The sequence below is a fragment of the Folsomia candida genome, unplaced genomic scaffold (assembly GCF_002217175.1).
Source record: "Folsomia candida strain VU population unplaced genomic scaffold, ASM221717v1 Fcan01_Sc002, whole genome shotgun sequence".
In the NCBI taxonomy this organism is placed as follows: Eukaryota; Metazoa; Arthropoda; class Collembola; order Entomobryomorpha; family Isotomidae; genus Folsomia; species Folsomia candida.
Genome location: NW_019091194.1, coordinates 13,714,645 through 13,731,810, shown reverse-complemented (window position 1 = coordinate 13,731,810; position 17,166 = coordinate 13,714,645). Strand labels below are relative to the sequence as shown.

The 17,166-nt window shown below is 39.0% G+C and overlaps 1 protein-coding gene across 1 annotated transcript; it reads right to left on the bottom strand.

Moving 5' to 3' along the window:
* Nucleotides 1–14,757: 14,757 nt before the first annotated feature.
* Nucleotides 14,758–16,509, bottom strand: LOC118434554. Its single transcript, XM_035848336.1, has 3 exons — nucleotides 15,263–16,509; nucleotides 15,081–15,185; nucleotides 14,758–15,010 (listed from the first exon to the last, which is right to left on the bottom strand). The coding sequence occupies exons 1-3, from the start codon at nucleotides 15,551–15,553 to the stop codon at nucleotides 14,891–14,893; spliced, it is 516 nt and encodes a 171-aa protein (XP_035704229.1). The 5' UTR covers nucleotides 15,554–16,509; the 3' UTR covers nucleotides 14,758–14,890.
* Nucleotides 16,510–17,166: the final 657 nt, after the last annotated feature.

The window sequence follows — 17,166 nt, the reverse complement described above, 5'->3', positions numbered from 1 at the left end:
TTCTGAGTGGAAAAATTCCTGGAGACATTTGTCAAGCAAGAATCGTTCGCTCCCCTCTCTCTTGCAGCAGTGATAGTTCTCGTAATTCTTATTCTTGAAGGCAGCACTTCTGGACAGGAAAGTGCCATTTAACCCTCCGACCCCTGCACCACCAACCATCACCAACTCTTTCCTCCATCCAAGCTCTACAGACCTGTTATTCCGCAGAGTTATCGTACCTATGTACATACATACATATGGACCTAAGCAAGTACGTAGGGAGATATATAGGCAGGCACATCGTGGTCAGCCTCATCTTATTCTTCCAGTGGTTGAGCTCTGAGACTACGGATGAGGATTTGGTTAGACTCCCCTTTGCATGGTTCGGTACAAGGCCATAACTTATGTCACTTGTTTATAGCACAAGGGTTGAATTTTTTAGCTCCCGCTCTCCTCCCGACTATTTCCTACTTTATCTGACCGGAAGGGATGTAGAAAACTTTTAATTGAATTTCTCAAATCTCCCGATAATTCTGAAAACTGAAACGCTAACTCTCACTTGCCAACCAGCTCTCCCCTCCGACCGACCACCACCTCGCATCGTTGCTCACTTGCTTTCTTTATTTTCTCTCCCAGTTCCATTATTTGTAGTGGAAGAAGGGTCATAAAACCACAACCTGGTGGTGCTGGTGGGTTTATCGTTTCAAACCTTTTCAACCAACTTTCTTCCACGTGAACACAAAAGGGTGAACACAAAATCCCTTGTATCACAAAGTGTGAATAAATGAGTTCAGTCCGCTGCGTCGTTAGTTTTTGTAATTTATATTTTTAAATTTGAATTGAATTTTTCTATTGAGTAAACTCTTTTCGAGGAAGGCGCATAGAGCTACAAAAATAAATAGAAATTTATAAGTAATACCAATTTGAGTTCCCTCGTTACTAGTGGTGTAAGTTCATATACTCTTTGTGTATAATAATTCTGTGTAATAATTTGCCTTATGCTGCAACAAAATATTCGGCAGTACTAAGAATATGCAAATATATGTATGTGTCAAATGATATGATATATTTATTTATATCTAATGATGATTATTCTATTGTAACATATTTTGTGTGCTAAACGAGGAGCGCAGTGAATGTCGTGAAAGGGAATTTGATCATGACATGTATGTATCTACGCACATACATATTTAGAACCAATGACTCGAGAGTGACTAACAAAGGAATCGTAGGTAATGAAATAACGTGTATTGTTTTATTCCACACATTTCGATATGTTGTGAATAGATTATAGAGCAATGACATGCACAAATATAAATGTGCATAAATACATGTACGATGTACGTATGGAATTAGTGTTTCCTTTAAGTCAATCAACGTCACTAGAATTTATATATGGTTTGAATTTTAAGTAGTGATGGGATTAGATTAGGGATGCATGTGCATTAATTCACTTGGCATACATATGAAAGGTAGTAAATTGGTTCAGCTGATAAAATGTTATGCAACTCGACGTGGACTGACATGGATTCTGCATGTGCATGCAGTTTCAAGAGTGATAAGAATAATAAATGGTTTTTACATCGCCGTTCAAAAAACGTGCTTTCATGGCACATGCCATTCAAGGAGAAAGTTGAGACTCACATAACCCCTCCTGGAAGTACCAGATGCTAATACGGTTAAATAAAATATTGGAAAGAGGGCGAATGCTGAAGACTGAGGGCCAAAGGAAATAAAAATCAAATGAAAATCCAGAGTCGAGTCAATTTAAAGAAGTTGATGTTGGGAATAGCCAAGTTTCGAGGGATAAAATTGGTTTGAAGGGAATGCCACCAGTTAGAAAAAAGAGCAGGCGATTGCCAATGTCAATGTCACCAACCAGGACCTTTCCCATCTATGTACATCTATGTACGTACTATAAGACTCATATGCGTGCTATGTACATTTACACTTTTCACACTACTGGAATGGATGTGATGTGGAATTGTTGGGGAGCCAGGGAAAGCTGCTGCATTGTTTCCCACTTGCAAGTATTGGATTGGAAGTATTCGACGGAAATTAGAAATCTATTGCCGACATTCAATTCAAGTCCAGATTGAAAATAAAGATTTATTGGGATGTGGCGGAAGGGAAGTCGACAAGATTATGTGTCCTTGATGCACTGTGCTCCACCAAACCAACCCCACTTCCAAGCAAGTCTAAGCGTTAAAAATAATCAATACAAATCAGCAAAAGATTATAGTTAATGCGGGCCTTTATATGCGTAGTGTGGATGCTGTGAGACTTTAGAATATTTATGAAAGACGAGCGAAGAAGACAAATGAAATTACAACACAAAAGTGAAAAGAATTGAATACCTAAATGGATAGATTTGTATAAATAGGTAGCCAAAAGTGTTCTATGCGTGTGTGAGCTACCCTTCCAGCTCTTATTTTATGTACAAAATAAAGAAGCCTTTGGCAAACTTCGATTAGTCAATGATATTTTATGGAAATCACATTCTCAGGATAAATTCAATCCTCCATCAACACTGCTCCGCTTTTAGCTTGTACGCACCATTCTTCAGATGCTTTATTTTCTTTACTCGTACAATATTTTGTTGCATAAAATGGTATAAAAATCCCCAGTGTTTCAGTGACGAATGTCGGAAACGAAGCGAATGACAATTTGAAAGACGGGAAGTTGCCTTCATTTGTATTATTAGTTCCGAGCAATACAAGCCTCGTAGCATTTGTACTAATGTATCGAGCAGTGCAAACTACTCTCCATTTATTTGTCGCTGAAGTAGAATGAATTTTCTACTTTTATTTTTCCTACTACTTCTGCTGCATGTTCCTCTGGATGGATCCTGCAATGATGTCCCCATCACATCCTCCTGCGTCTGAGTCATATGATTTGATTTGGTTGACTCTGGGAGACAAAAATGCCCGTCGTCTCGTCTTCTCCCCCACACCACGACGACCCTCTTTCCCTCCAAGCAGTCTCGGCGAGAGAGATCAGATTCAGATCAGCGGCTAAATCGACGCGTTCCCGTCGTGATCAATGACGGGAGGGTGAAAACTAGGGAAGAAACGACTCGCCTCCCATTTCGATCATCATCGTCTCTGACTGTCGACAATATAACTTTGATGGGCACTAACTAGTTACTTGGACTTTTGGCCAACGCACACTAATAATAAGTATCCAAAGTTTTAGGGCTTCCAACCAAGTCTCCCGCTATATCTGTTTCATATTCGTAGTAGGAAGTTCACTTATTAGCAATTGAATCCGTCCAATTCTTTTCGTGATCTGTTGCGAGGAGAAAATAAAATATACTTTCAAATGCAGACTTTTAAGCCATAATATGACTGGGAGGAATACCGTTTTGTAGGAGGATGAGCTGAGTCGGATGAATAGGTTCAACGGAGCGAATTGACTCAAATAAAGTAGCTAGTTACCAAGTGAGGCAGAGATGATGGTGGTGCGGTGATACTGGTTTACGCGTTTCGTCGTCCTTACCCTCTTCGTCCCGAGAAGCAAGATCACATCACATTCAATCACAATCCCTCCTTCCAGAAAAATGCATAGAAATATCACAGAAATCTTTAGAGAGCAACGGAAGATGATGATGATAACCGCAGAAAGACCGATCGCCACGCACGGCGGAGGAGGGATCATAGCAGGGCTCAAACTGAGCGAACAAAAACGAGAAAGAATTCCTGCAATACGCACAAATCCCGCATCATTTATCGTTTTTAGGGAAAGTTCGCACAATCCGAAATATTTAGCTTTGCATAAGGCAGACAGGTACGTTGGATGTTAGGAATGAAATGGGAAATTCGAGAAATCGAAGAGGTGGATAAATTTTCACGGATGGAAATAAATCAATCGAGAAAGTGAAAGGCAGAAAGTTCAATAACAAATCAAATGTACACAACTGTACATGAAATATGCACTCTTCTTGTCAAATTATGGATTTTATATTATTCTATTCCTGACAGGCTATTTCACTTCGAGCACAGTTTTCTAAGCTACAGTATCTCTTCGCTGCTAACCTGTACTGCTAAATGCATATAAGCATCCAAGACTGTGTTGAATTTTTATCGACAAATGTGAAAAATTCGTGGCTTCTTCCCTCAAGCTCTTAAGCTTCCACAAATTCCTGGTTGAGAAAAGTGAGGGAGCGATACTTGTGTATTTATATGCAGTGCGTTTATCTATACAACTGGAGAAATAATCTGGCCATGTGAATTTTTATGAGTATTGTCCATAAAATGGAGACAGTAATTCATTTCCAAATCATCTGGGTTCGTCTGTGACAAGGGCAGATGCCCCCTCAAATATATGTATAATATATATTATGCATTTTGTGGATTAAATACGCGGTTGGGCATTTCATATTCTAGCAAATGGCATATAATGAATGGTAGAGATATATATTTTACGACATTGGTCCTTCAAACCACGAATGACAAAACGAACCAAGGGTTTCAATTTGTGATTTCCGCAGATAAAAATCAGCCGATGAGGAGTGGAATGTCATTCCGCTAGTTAAGACTCTGGGCACAAAATTAATGTTTTCCCATTCGTCAGAGTCAATTACTTTTTCTTTCTTTGTCATTGGATTTGGGTGATGGCTATCTATTTGTATAATGATTTGAAGAATTGACAAAGTCAAGCTGCACTTCCCACACGAAATGATGGTAAAGGAATCCTCCTGCTATTCGTTCTACTTACATGCATGTTAATTATTTTACTGCAACTGGTTCTACATTTCTACCATTTTCCAGGATGCATGCAGTTGGAGAACACAGCAAAACAAAATTGGCTCATTCGCTCTCAAATGAAATGAGCAAAGTTTAGTTTTGAAATAGTGTCGTTTCAAGTAATTATTGTTGAGTTGGTGGTTCACTCAAGTAATTTTGAAAGTTCGACAGTTCAACCGAAATTATAGCTTCCGCTATTTTATGAGAAAACTTAAATAATTTATGCGTTTTTGACCAACTTTAACCAACTTTATGGCTAGGAAAGCATCATATTAAATGTTACGCATTGCCGAATTCATCATACTGCTATTGCCAGACAGCATAGCACATCAACGCTCCGAAAGCTACTTAATATATAGTAGGCATATCACTTATAGAGCAATCCCAAAACTACTCTGGTGCAAACCTTGCTTTATCTCCTGTTAATAATTAGGATATTTACGCTGACACCATTTTCGTCAGAAATAAAAGAATGAACACGAGTGAAAATATGCACCACTCCGAAATGAACGAGTTCCCCAGTTCTGTATTTATATGCAAATGAAACAAAAAATCAAATGGGTGTAATTTAGGGAGAAGAGAAAATCTAATTAACATGCATTCAGAACAAGGGGAGGGAGATGATACATCATCTGCTGTTGGGTGGGTGGATGGGTGAGCTGATCCTGCGTTTGGACGAATTTGTTCAACATATTTATTCCATTCCTACGACTGCTTCTTGTTCTTATTGTAATTCATGGTGTAGAAGAAGAACAGGAAAAGGATCACGTAACGCCATAGCCAATTCGAACAAAAAGGCTGTTCTGCATATATCTTTTAAGGCAACTTGTCATGAAGACTGGAGACAAACTAATTCTGCTTCTTGGTTCCAACTTACGAAATAAAACATTGTCTTCACCCAGATTTTGTGTAGTTTAAAGCTGCTGCTGCTGTCTACCAAATATGTGCATTTGTCTTGACCCTATGCACCAAACTCCTCTTTCCAAGTTCCAACGCTTGTCTGGGTTATATTAATTTTGTGGATATAATAGAAACTGATCATTAGAGCTACCACTTGGTTCCTTGGTTAGTGAGCGTACCAGCAGCCCATTCTCAATGGTGCCCAACAAATGTTTCAATAATTTTGCATAATGTCGTGCTACTGCTTCCCAAATATTAATCCGCCTAAATGGAGATGAACAAGACGAATGGAGCAGAAGAGGGCATGGCCTCTGAGTTGACTTTGAATTTAGTCAAATTTAATTACGGAAATTACAGATATTACAGATATTAGTTATCCTTTGCTCACTGCTGCTTTACACTCAACTCGGAACGAAACGGATGGAGTGCCGGTGCCTCTATTAATTTCAAGCGTATTCTGATTACTACTCGTCGGTGCTCTTTCATTTGTATTCATTTTATTAGAATTGAATCAACCCAATTTCACGTCTCTTCTCTATCACGCAGCAATCGTGATCCTAAGCTAAACTACGTACCATTATGAATCACCAGTTTGAAATAGTGCTAACTTTGTACATGGATCGAAACTCGCAGGAACTATGATGACAATAATTCACACAAGTGGATGAATGAATGCACACACGAGCGTTCATCCCTCCAAAAACCTCTGTGAGTTGATAAGTAAATGTTTTGGTAGGTTTAGAAATTCTTTTCTCACTCTCCCAAACTAAAAATTTCGAAAATTTAATTTAACCAGGTATAGACTTTCATCAAAAGTACAATAACGTGATGGTAAAGTAAACTTTTTATGGATTTGGAACATGCTAGAAGATGCCATTATGGTTGGATATTACGACGTCGAAATGGGAATTCACAGTGCTTTATTATGCTGCAATATCTATCTTTTGCTATCCTCTTCGTTATGGAGGCTCAAGTGTCAAAAGCAATAATAGAGAAGCAAAGAAGGATGCAATGCAATCCTGCTGCTGTTGAGAAACCAGAATGAATATTATTATTTGGAAAGTGCTGTTGCAAGTAACTGCCCTTCCGTGTGCATGTGGACACAAAGAAATTTGTGCTGCTTGCACTACTTTCACTCCTCTTTTTCCATACTTTCAAATTCTCCACGTTTGTCTGCAGTGAAGTGGATGCGATGTGAGTGTGACCCCAACTTGGTGATGCGATCTTTTAAATTAATAACGCGGAGATGAGAACTTTATGAACTGGGGGATGAGCTGAAATATAACCGCAGAGAGCCAAACTCCCTTCTCCGTCTAATAAAGTGGAAAATTTACCCTCTCGGCTATTCTGTTGTATGAGAATTTAAGGTGTAATTTACATCTGCATCATCATCGTTCACTGAATTAAACCCCCCAAATTTTAAATTGCGTGTGCATATAACTTGAACTGTTACTCCTTCTTGTGAGACACCAATACTACAAATATTCAGTATCAGCTAAGTACATAATTCGAATATTTAATAATTAACGCCGATTGGCCGTGTAAATACACATATAAAAATGGTAACGAATAATTTAGAGTTTTAGATGCATGGTCACGTCCATCAGGATCACAATTTAACGCTAAACTGTCAGTCATTGGACAAGTTGACAATTTGTCTGGCTCCAACAGGATGACACATACATTCTGTATAAATATGTTATAAATGAACTATGTACATAGAATACTGGGCATGATCTTTTTTGTGCGAGACGAGTCTCCAACCCAACTTTTATTCCATTTCATGCGATTGAGCGGTTGCGTTTTTCATGTTTTTCTTGTTAAAGTGAAACGATATCTTTCGGCGTGGACGTTCATCTAGTTCACCATGGAAGCCGAGTTTGGGAGGTCATTACGATTATGTTAAGTTTGTTACAACTTTCCGTCTCGATTCTTCTTCTGGTGAGTTGACACTGGTTGGTGACTCGTGGTGGCTGTAGCCATAAAGAACTCGGGGTATTTTCTCCCCCTCCGCACAGTTATCTGTTATTATGACTCTTTCCGTGTAATTTTGTAAGACATGGGTACAACAATTTTCATGGTAAATGGAGTTTTTTTGAAAAATGGCTTGGATTGGTGTTTAGGGAGAAGTAAACCAAGGCTAAGTGTGTTCATGATGCGTGACAATGTTAGTGCTTTACCGACTCGTCGGTTTTCATGCCATTTCCATACACTAGATATTTTTGTGCCTCTGTGAATACCGAGTGTGTGCATGTCAGTACACTCTTCGTTATAAATACGTAGATACACTCGCTTCATCTCGAATTTTGGACATTGCATTAAATCCAACTCGGTGTGCGGTGCTATGCAGAGCATGTAAATTCACGTACACACATTCATTCGAGAGAGCCTCGCGATGAGAAAAAAAATATTAGAAATATATCATCCCTCCCGTGCTGCATGTTGAAAGCTCGCACGACCAAACGCAACCTGGTTGGGTAAGAAATATTTATTAGTATGAAAGGTCGGAAGGCTTGTGGAGATAATCCGTGCAGTTTAAACTGAAGCCGAGGATAATAACAGGGATCATTAATTCTGGAAAGTGTCACTTTCCTCACCGCAATTACGATTCCGTTATTTTTACCGAGTTGAAATTGAATAGGTTTTCTGGAAAGTGAAGTAAATCTGGTTCCATCCAGGAGACGCTTTTACAGGAAAGTTGTCTTCAACGGAACGAAATTGTGCATTAGGCCAGCACACAAAAACAACTGAACAAATTTGTACCTGCCTTCCTCCTTCTCACAGTCTCACACCCAAAACTTGAGTCACATTCTGAATAAAATATACCTACCAAAGAGTTTCTCATTCTATCGGATACCATTCTGATGCAGGTAAACCTGTGCTTGTATGTAATTTGTGTCTCTATTCAACCATCCGCAGGTTTATATGTTATGCATGCTTAAATTGTACATTTACAATATACGTATTTGTAGCGGGGATTGCAAAGATTAGCAGGTCATTATTACTACACATACACATGTGCAAAGAACAATAGGTAACCATTATTGTCAGCAATTAATGTTTCATGGATCAAATTCCAAGGCTGGATCAAACGCTGGTCACATTCGAACAACGCCACCTCTTTCCGCACCACGACCAACAGAACAAACAAGTTCCAAGAGCATCAAGATTGACAAAGGAAAGGAATACGCGTATAAAAGGAATATGACCAATAAACATTTCTCGTGATTTCAATTTCCACCCCATATTCCGTATTCCTAACACCACTTGCTTATTCCCAGAAGCACACTGCGCTGCTGGCACTACGGGAAAAGATGTAAATCTCCAATAATGCAAAACACAATATCCATAAATGAAATGGTTGTCATAAAACCCTTGCTACAGCTGCTGTCACTTGACTTCCGTTTGAATTTTATTTTTTCATTTACGACTTCTCATGTTCCCACTACCCAATCTGTAATTCGGGAAAATGACTTTTGAAGTGTGGTTCTTGATTGAAATATTGCATGTAGGTAGTTAACTCTTAAAGCAAGGGTCGCAACCAAGCAAAAAGCTCTGATATTTATGCTTATAGCTTCAACAACACAATAACAGGATCAAGTATCTGAAAATTCGTACGTGTTATTTGATAATAGGACCTTTTAATGCAAAAGATTGATTTAGGCGGATAGCGTGAGCATGTGGGCAAAAGTGCATTTTAAGTCCGATTACAGGGCATATGTATAGTTCCCCAAATGAGGAAGTGGTTGTTCAAGGGTTGTTAGTGACTTGTTAATTTGTGATCAACATTCTAGATGGTTGTTGAACGCATGTTGGAATATGTAATACCTGCATCGTCCACATTTGTATGATCATTCACGACAATGAAATCTACATTTCGTGTTAACAGGCACTAATACTTTGCAATATCTGTAAATTGATCAATGTACGGGTAAGTGAAGTACCTAAACCAATAATATCACGACATTATTATGCCGCGAAGCAACACCTACTGTTCTAGCAAAACAACAACTCTTTGTAAACTGGAGCAAGTAGGCTAAATAACTGGAGAAAATAGAATACTTGTTCCCCAGAAAAGTTTTAGTTTCCAAACTTTTGCTGCTGAAGTGTGAATCAGTTTGATTAACTAAGTCTCCTCTGTTTAGCTGTTTGTTCTAAAGACATACATACATAGAAGTAGGCTTAATAGGAAAACAACCAAAACCAACTAAACCAATCAACACGATAAGAAAAGGGGAGTCTGGCTGGACATGTCTGTAGAATTGTGTTATTGTGCTAATGGAAGCACGGAAAGAGAAACAAAGCTGGCCGTTGATACAGCCACCCGACGTCACATGGCGTGTGGATCAGACAAAGCAGATTGTTTTCTAAGGACCTGAATTTCGAAATAAATAGCAACACATTGCCTCAGTTTTGAGTAGGCTGGATGGGCAGCGTGGTGGGATCGCGTCTCGTATGTGGACTGCCACGAGTGTGTCATGCTGCTGAAAAGACGAGATGAGGCAACTTGTGTGCTGGGAAAAAGAGAAAGCAAGAAAAGGAGTCGCACCGCCTTCGCTCAACACTCTCTCTCTCTCTTTCACTCTCGATATCACATAAGTTTTCGGAAATGGGAACAAAGTTTCACTTGGCAACTTTGTTTCCATTGGTATCCAAATCGGAGGAGCAAACTGAAAATAGATTTTGGAACTTTTCACCCAGTTTAATTTTATGTGTGTACATCCACATCCGACAAAACCCCTTCTTTTTTCCTTGTTGGTTTTCTTTTTCTCCGCAGCTAATTCAAATCGTTGGATCTAAATGGAAGCACGATTCTTGACTTTTCCTCTCCTTTATTTCTGCTGCTCATGGGAGACACCAAAATTGATGCAACTTTGCTCTTTTAATGAGAAATCGCGATAAAATAGGTCAACCCGTATCACATGTACATCTGCGCTGTCTTATACGTATAAGTGGTTATTTAGAAGTTCCGTCTTGTATCAAATCTACAATTTCGCCCAAATTGAAAATGTTTGGATAGCGAAATTAATACGAATCAATTAAATGTAGGATGGATTTGTTCTAAATACATATAAATACTGAATACGGCTCAAATTTATATAATTCAACTACCGCTGCATGGGAACTTTTTGATTTAAATTGTAAAAAAAGTCTAAACTTTTCTATACTAAAGCATGTGGTTCTATTGTATGTATCAACGGCTATTCTCACTTTTCGTATCACTTTTTCCCTGAATTTTTTTTGCTTGAAAGCTACCATTTGTCTATAAGGCCATAAATAAATCGTTTGAATTAGTTCAGTCTTTGATACATCTCAATTGTATTGTGCATGTCAGTTTTTGTACTGCTTGCTTTCTTCATACCGAAATAAATAGATCAACCTGAAGTCGGATCTGTGTTCAAGTTTCATACGTGTTTATCAATACATAGTTTTACAAAAAAACTTGCCTTGTCTTTTAGACTTGTCATTATTACATCAATCATATGGTATATTACATACGTAAATATGTACATACGTAAATACTTCTGTGTATACTGCTGGCTCTTCTAGCTGACATGGTTTGTAGAGAGCACAATTCACAATTGAGAGCTAGTACCGATGCAATATTAAAATTTTTTCCCATCACTTTTGAAAGATATACGGCGTCCCATTGCGTTATACCATCAGGCATCAAAAACATGAAAGTAAAATAAGATAGCAAACCATTTGAGAAGTTGGATTGGAGATGACAACTTTTGTTGAGTTATAGCTCCAGAAGACATTTCTCCATTTCTTTTATACACGTCAACAGCTTTTTGTGCGATCCTGGCTTCGTGCACATTACTCACTGTTAAATAAGAATACAAATAAGGAGCGGACTTTCGTTCATCGTCGTATCGATCTCTCACGGAACCATAAAATGCTTCGATTTGTTCAGAATTCAATTTCCCCACTCACAAAATTGATTGTTAGCACCCAGCTATGAAAATGAGCTCACATTTTGTTGTGCTTTAATGTTGCAGACTTGATGAATAAATTACATTTGAGGAAAGAGTGACAAGAAACCTATAAAAAACACTCCTCGCCTAGGCTCATTATATCCAAAGAATAAAACCGAATCCCATTTTCTGCACGCACAACTAAAAGATTGATTGCAAATTAGTTGTAACAGCTTTTGCCGAAATCAATCAGCTCTTTGAACTGAATTGTGAATTTTTGATGTATTCAATTTCAGACACGTGGAAATTCACAACAATGAATCTACGTAAAATGTTGGTTTTATATACGTAACATTTGTGGACAATTTTGATATGTACAATTAAATAAAGTGAATTCGTTTAGTATTTGTAAGGTCTCTTTGGTTCGCAAATGTCTTTTCTAGCTTTATTAAGTGGTTTTATCAGAAGTTTGGTAGTAAACTGTGGATGTAATAAAAGCAAGAATTAATGATTATGTAGCTTCCACGCAGCAGCATTATTTTATCTATCTATTCTCTTCGACAATAATGTTTTTTTGTTACTGTTAAATAAATAAAGCATATATTTAACTAACGTTGAAATCAAATGTTTTAAAATAGTCATTCAGAACATAGTCGCCGACGTTGGTGTTAAATTATTAGAATGTGCCTTGCCTCACTGAGGTTGCTTTTTGGCCACACTGACTCCATGCTCAATAACTGTACATATACTCCTTATCTTTGTGTGCCACCTCTGGAAGCACAACAATGGGAATAATATGAGGGTTGTTCCGTATTCTTGTCTGGAGAATGCCCATGAATCCAGAGTTCTGTTGGTGGCCCACAAACAAGCCAACTTGTTAAGTCAACATCTTCAATCTTGAGACACCATTATTGTCACGTTTTAGAGAAGAATTTTTCGTCGTGCATTCTCAAGTTCAAATTATGAGTAGTCCAACACAAGTTATGAATAAAAATATAAAAGCTGGAGAAATTATAAATGGTAAGTGACAAGATTGAAGATAAATGTGTTCAGTTGTTGGTTGTACGCACTAGATATACAAACGAATTAAATGGAACCAAGCAGAAAAAAAATTCGAAACCACCCAACGCAACACAATGAGCCACATCATTCATGCGATGATATCGCCCCTCCTGAAGCAAAATCGGACTCATTGTCCTTGCTCCTTCAAACCGTCGTAGATGAAGATGGTGAGACGCGATAATTTCTTAATACCAATTCTACCCGGCGCCTCGCTTCTTTATAATTCACACACACACATATTATTATCATTCCCTGCCTTAAATGGCTTATTTTATGTACTGATATATTGATTGAGCATATATAATAAACAGTGCATGATAAATTGCCCTCAATGTTTGTTACGAGATACAAAATGTATTTTTATCCGGCATCTCTGGGTGTTCTATTTAATTCTTCTTAGCGCTTTTTAAATCAACGCTTTGTGTTGTATTTCATAACAACTTTTCTCAAGTTTATGCACGCGAGAACATCGTTTCTTTCATTATTTCAAGAATGAGTTTGCTTCTTATTGAATTTCATGGACGGAAATAAAGTTTAAAATTAGATGTTAAATCAGAGGAGAGACTCGGAGAGAGAAAGGGCCCAAAATAAGTACCTACACAAGTACGACGCCAGAAGGAGGAGAAGATGCACGATATATGTACTATTTCCTCCCGCTGTTTTGAAAATGGGTAGATATTTATATTGGATGCTTCAATTGTCTCAAATAAAGTTGTTCCAAACATTCTCAGTTTTGTTTCACCTTTTTTCTTTCATGTTATAAAGTGAAATTGAACACAAGGTTCTTCTTCACAACAACGGAGAACAATACAACGAAGGCAATCATATTTTGACGCTGTCATGCTATTAAATGCACGAAACTATGAAAGCTTTGTGTTTCAATTACTTCTGCGTAACTCTGAGCTTTGGAAATCTGATACTTTATTGTCACAAAACAGCAATGTCGTAATTCTAACACAAGACCAAACATATAGCAAAAGCGGGCGGGTGAGCGATCAAAGTTGGTCGGAGGAGTATTAGTTGTGAAAGTCGCAACTTTTTTTCCGGAGCAGGAATACATGAGACGAAGGTGAGTAATGCAAAGCAAAGTAACATCCGATCCCGATTTCCCGTCCAATGCTTCATCCATCCGCCGACGTCCTTTTCTCCGTCCATCGGCCACTCCAACCCAGCAACGTAAGTGGAGAGCAGATATTATTTATTTGTCTGCGAACTTGTGTGTGAGTGAGTTGCAATGTGACTCTTCACTCGAGGAGTGTTATCGCCATTCCCTCCACCTTTCATCCTCGTCATCATCTTTCTTCCCTTCTTTCTTTCTTCTAAAACTATCCATTGTATTACTTTACTTTGCTTTTACCTCGCAAATAATAAACTCGGGCCTCGCTTCGTCTTCTTCTTCTCATGCGAAAGTCAGTCACATCGTGGAATAAAAAAATCTAGAAATCCTTTCTTTGAAGTTTGAGTTTTTCTTTGGTGTGGGGTGTCTTGGTCCCTCCTCCTGCACTGCACTGTTCTGTTCTTCGTGTCTTACTCGCAATTGATTCTTGCCTTCTCCTTTTCTGATCTGATTCCAATTCGACATTCGACCCAAACAAGCACAAGCACGGCCGCAGTCAAGAGAAGGAAGTAAATACCTAGATGAAAGGAAGACGAGGAGAGAGCTGAAGTGCGTAAGTAAGTTGTTGGCTGCTTTGCGTCGCCCATTTTATTGTGGGTGCTGTTGATGTGTCTCTGTCTGCATCAAAGGTGAAAGCAAAGTAAGGCAACTTGGGATTTGGTTGCTGGATGGAGATGGAATCCAAAGAAGAAGAAGATGAACTTCCTCCGGCTCCTTTGTCGATAAAAAACACACAATAATATAATGATGTTAGGAGGGCGATGTGGTGGACGGTGCTGTTCCATCCATGTGCTGACCAGTGCTTACTAACCTAGATTTGCTATAAGCATCTTGTTCGTGCTTTTGTTAATAAAAAGTATTTTTTAATAAAGCATTCAGTCAAAACGATGACAAGAGAAACTAATTGAAACGAACATGCTTTTTCGTAAGCTTGATTGAACTCGATTAAATATTGTTGTACAGCTTTGGAACTTTCTTTTTTACTTTTAAAGTTTTTTTTATTATTTATTTTTCACTAATTAATAAAACTCTTTCTTTTACTTTTTCCTACAAAGATGATCACATGTTTCGAGCCAAGGTTCTGTCTGTAATATGATGTCCAATTAAGCTGTCTTGACTTTGTTCATACATAGTTTTTCTATATTAGTACACGATGCCTCATGATGCTACTAAATGTGGTGTACTCTTCGCCGGCGCAATTTCTGGGCACGTTGCTTTTTACGATTTTGCTCTTCCATTTTTTGACGACGCAAGTGTTCTAAAAGTAGATGTGCTTTTCTCCGTCGCTCCTGTTCAACACAATTTAGATTATTACCTGATGTGCAATGGAGGAAATTTTGACCAATAATTCACACTTACACTTCTCGCCAGTGTTTGGTTGTGAATCTGTTCCAATCCTAATGCATTAATTTTTGCCTCCTTCTCTTCCAATTCGTGTGGTAATAGCTTCCTGCTCAGGAGACCCTTTGCACAATTATACGTCACACACATTTAAATTTTAAAACATACAAGCAAAACTAAAAGCAAACTTGGAAATTCACCTGGGATATTTTGTCTACTATGCCTTGGATCGTGGCTTGTGGTTGACGAGGAGGATTCTCCCAGTCATTGGAATCCCAGTTTCGTTGATACATTTTCTTGAAGTGCATCTGTGCTTGGTCCGGTTGTTGTTTATCGTGATGCAGAATGATCCTAGCTTTATAGCCTGGTCCTTCTTCTTCATTTACGACAGGGACGTGGAATGATCTAGTTTCCACATATTCTCCTCTTCTTCGAGCTTCGCATTTTGAGACACACAGAAGCCACAAGGTTACAAGAGCGTAGGAGAACATTGCATTGTCAAAATGGTAGAACTGTCTCAATTGATGTAATTTACTAAACAAATTCAACCAGGATTCTTCAATCACTAACGGCTACGCCGGTGTTTCTTAAGAGGAAACGAATTGATTCATCCCAAGGTTGCTTGACAACTTTAGTAATAATTACAAGGTTGCGACAATTGCTTCGACGCCTAAAAAACTTTAATTTTCGAAAACCCTGGTACCTTTTGGAACCAGTGTGCGTCGCACAAACTGTCGCCCAGAAACAAACCGCACAAAAATTGTCAACACTCACATTTCGTGCTCTCGATTCTCGAATTAATTTTTTAATCATGGATGTATTATGATAAATTGTCAAGCAATCTTGCACTCAAAGTTAATAAGGAGAAAAGACCAAAATGTCTTTTCTCCTCACTGAAAGACTGCTGGAAGAAAATAAGAAAACTGCCTTTTCTAATTAAAAAAATGATTATCGAAGGGTTTTTACGAGCCTGTCGACAAAAAATTGAAGGAACATAAAACTTGATTTGTTAGGTAAGAAAGAGAATAATACGCGGTAGGTGGGTCAAAAGGTCAAGTTGTCTTTGATAGTTTAACTTTAAAACTTCATCATAATGCTAAAAAATAATTCTTCAGTTTGTAACTGGAGTTAAACATCACCATTTCTTTTTTTCTTGGTTTAGGAACGACGACTGATTACTGAAATGTTGCTTGATGAGGATTTGGTGCTATCCGGATCGTCCATTGATGATCAATAGGAAGTACTCGTACAAATTGCTCAATATGCACAGCCCGGACAATTTTTCAATCATCGTGGTGGATCAGACTTCCGTGGTGATTCAAAGGCAGATTAAGGAGGCAATGGATCTTTATCTGCACAACATTGCCGGTTGTGCACCGGTTGAGGTTGGTTGTCTGAAGGATAGACTTCCTATACCTGTCAAATTTGAGGATGGGTATGATCATGAATGGGACCTTGAGACATGTCAACAACACCAAAAAGAAGCATGGTGCGAAATTTCATGCAAATCGGCCATGAAATGGCGAAATTATAGCATGGCGACGAAATTTGGCGAAAACAAGGAGGTGGCGGCGGGTGGGACCTTGCGACATGTCGACAACCCCAATTAGAAGCATTGTGCTCAATTTCATGCAAATCGGCCGAGAAATGGCGAAATTATGGCATGGCGACGAAATTTGTCGAAAACAAGGGGGTGGCGGCGGGTGGGACCTTGCGACATGTCGATAACACCAAAAAGAAGTCTCTGTCGAAGTTTGATGGAAATCGGAGGATGAATGGCGATATTATGGCATGGCGACAAAGGTTGTCGCCATGCCCTGCATTTATAAGGCGAGGGAGCTGTTGGCCGCCCTGAGAAGGGCGTTTCCAGAGCACACGACGAGGACGTCGCTCCCTCGTGCTCCACGCGGGCGGGCCCCCACTCGCGCCCTGAGGCGCATGGGGGGTCTACCTCCACCGGCCGGGAAAGCCCTATCCACGTCACCGCCTCCGCGACCGCGTTCCCCCGGAGGGTCTCGTCTTACCCTCGCCTTACGAGGTGGGAGGTCCCCGTAAATCGACCCGCCATTAAGGTTTCGAACCCGGGAACCCGGCCGGCCCCAAG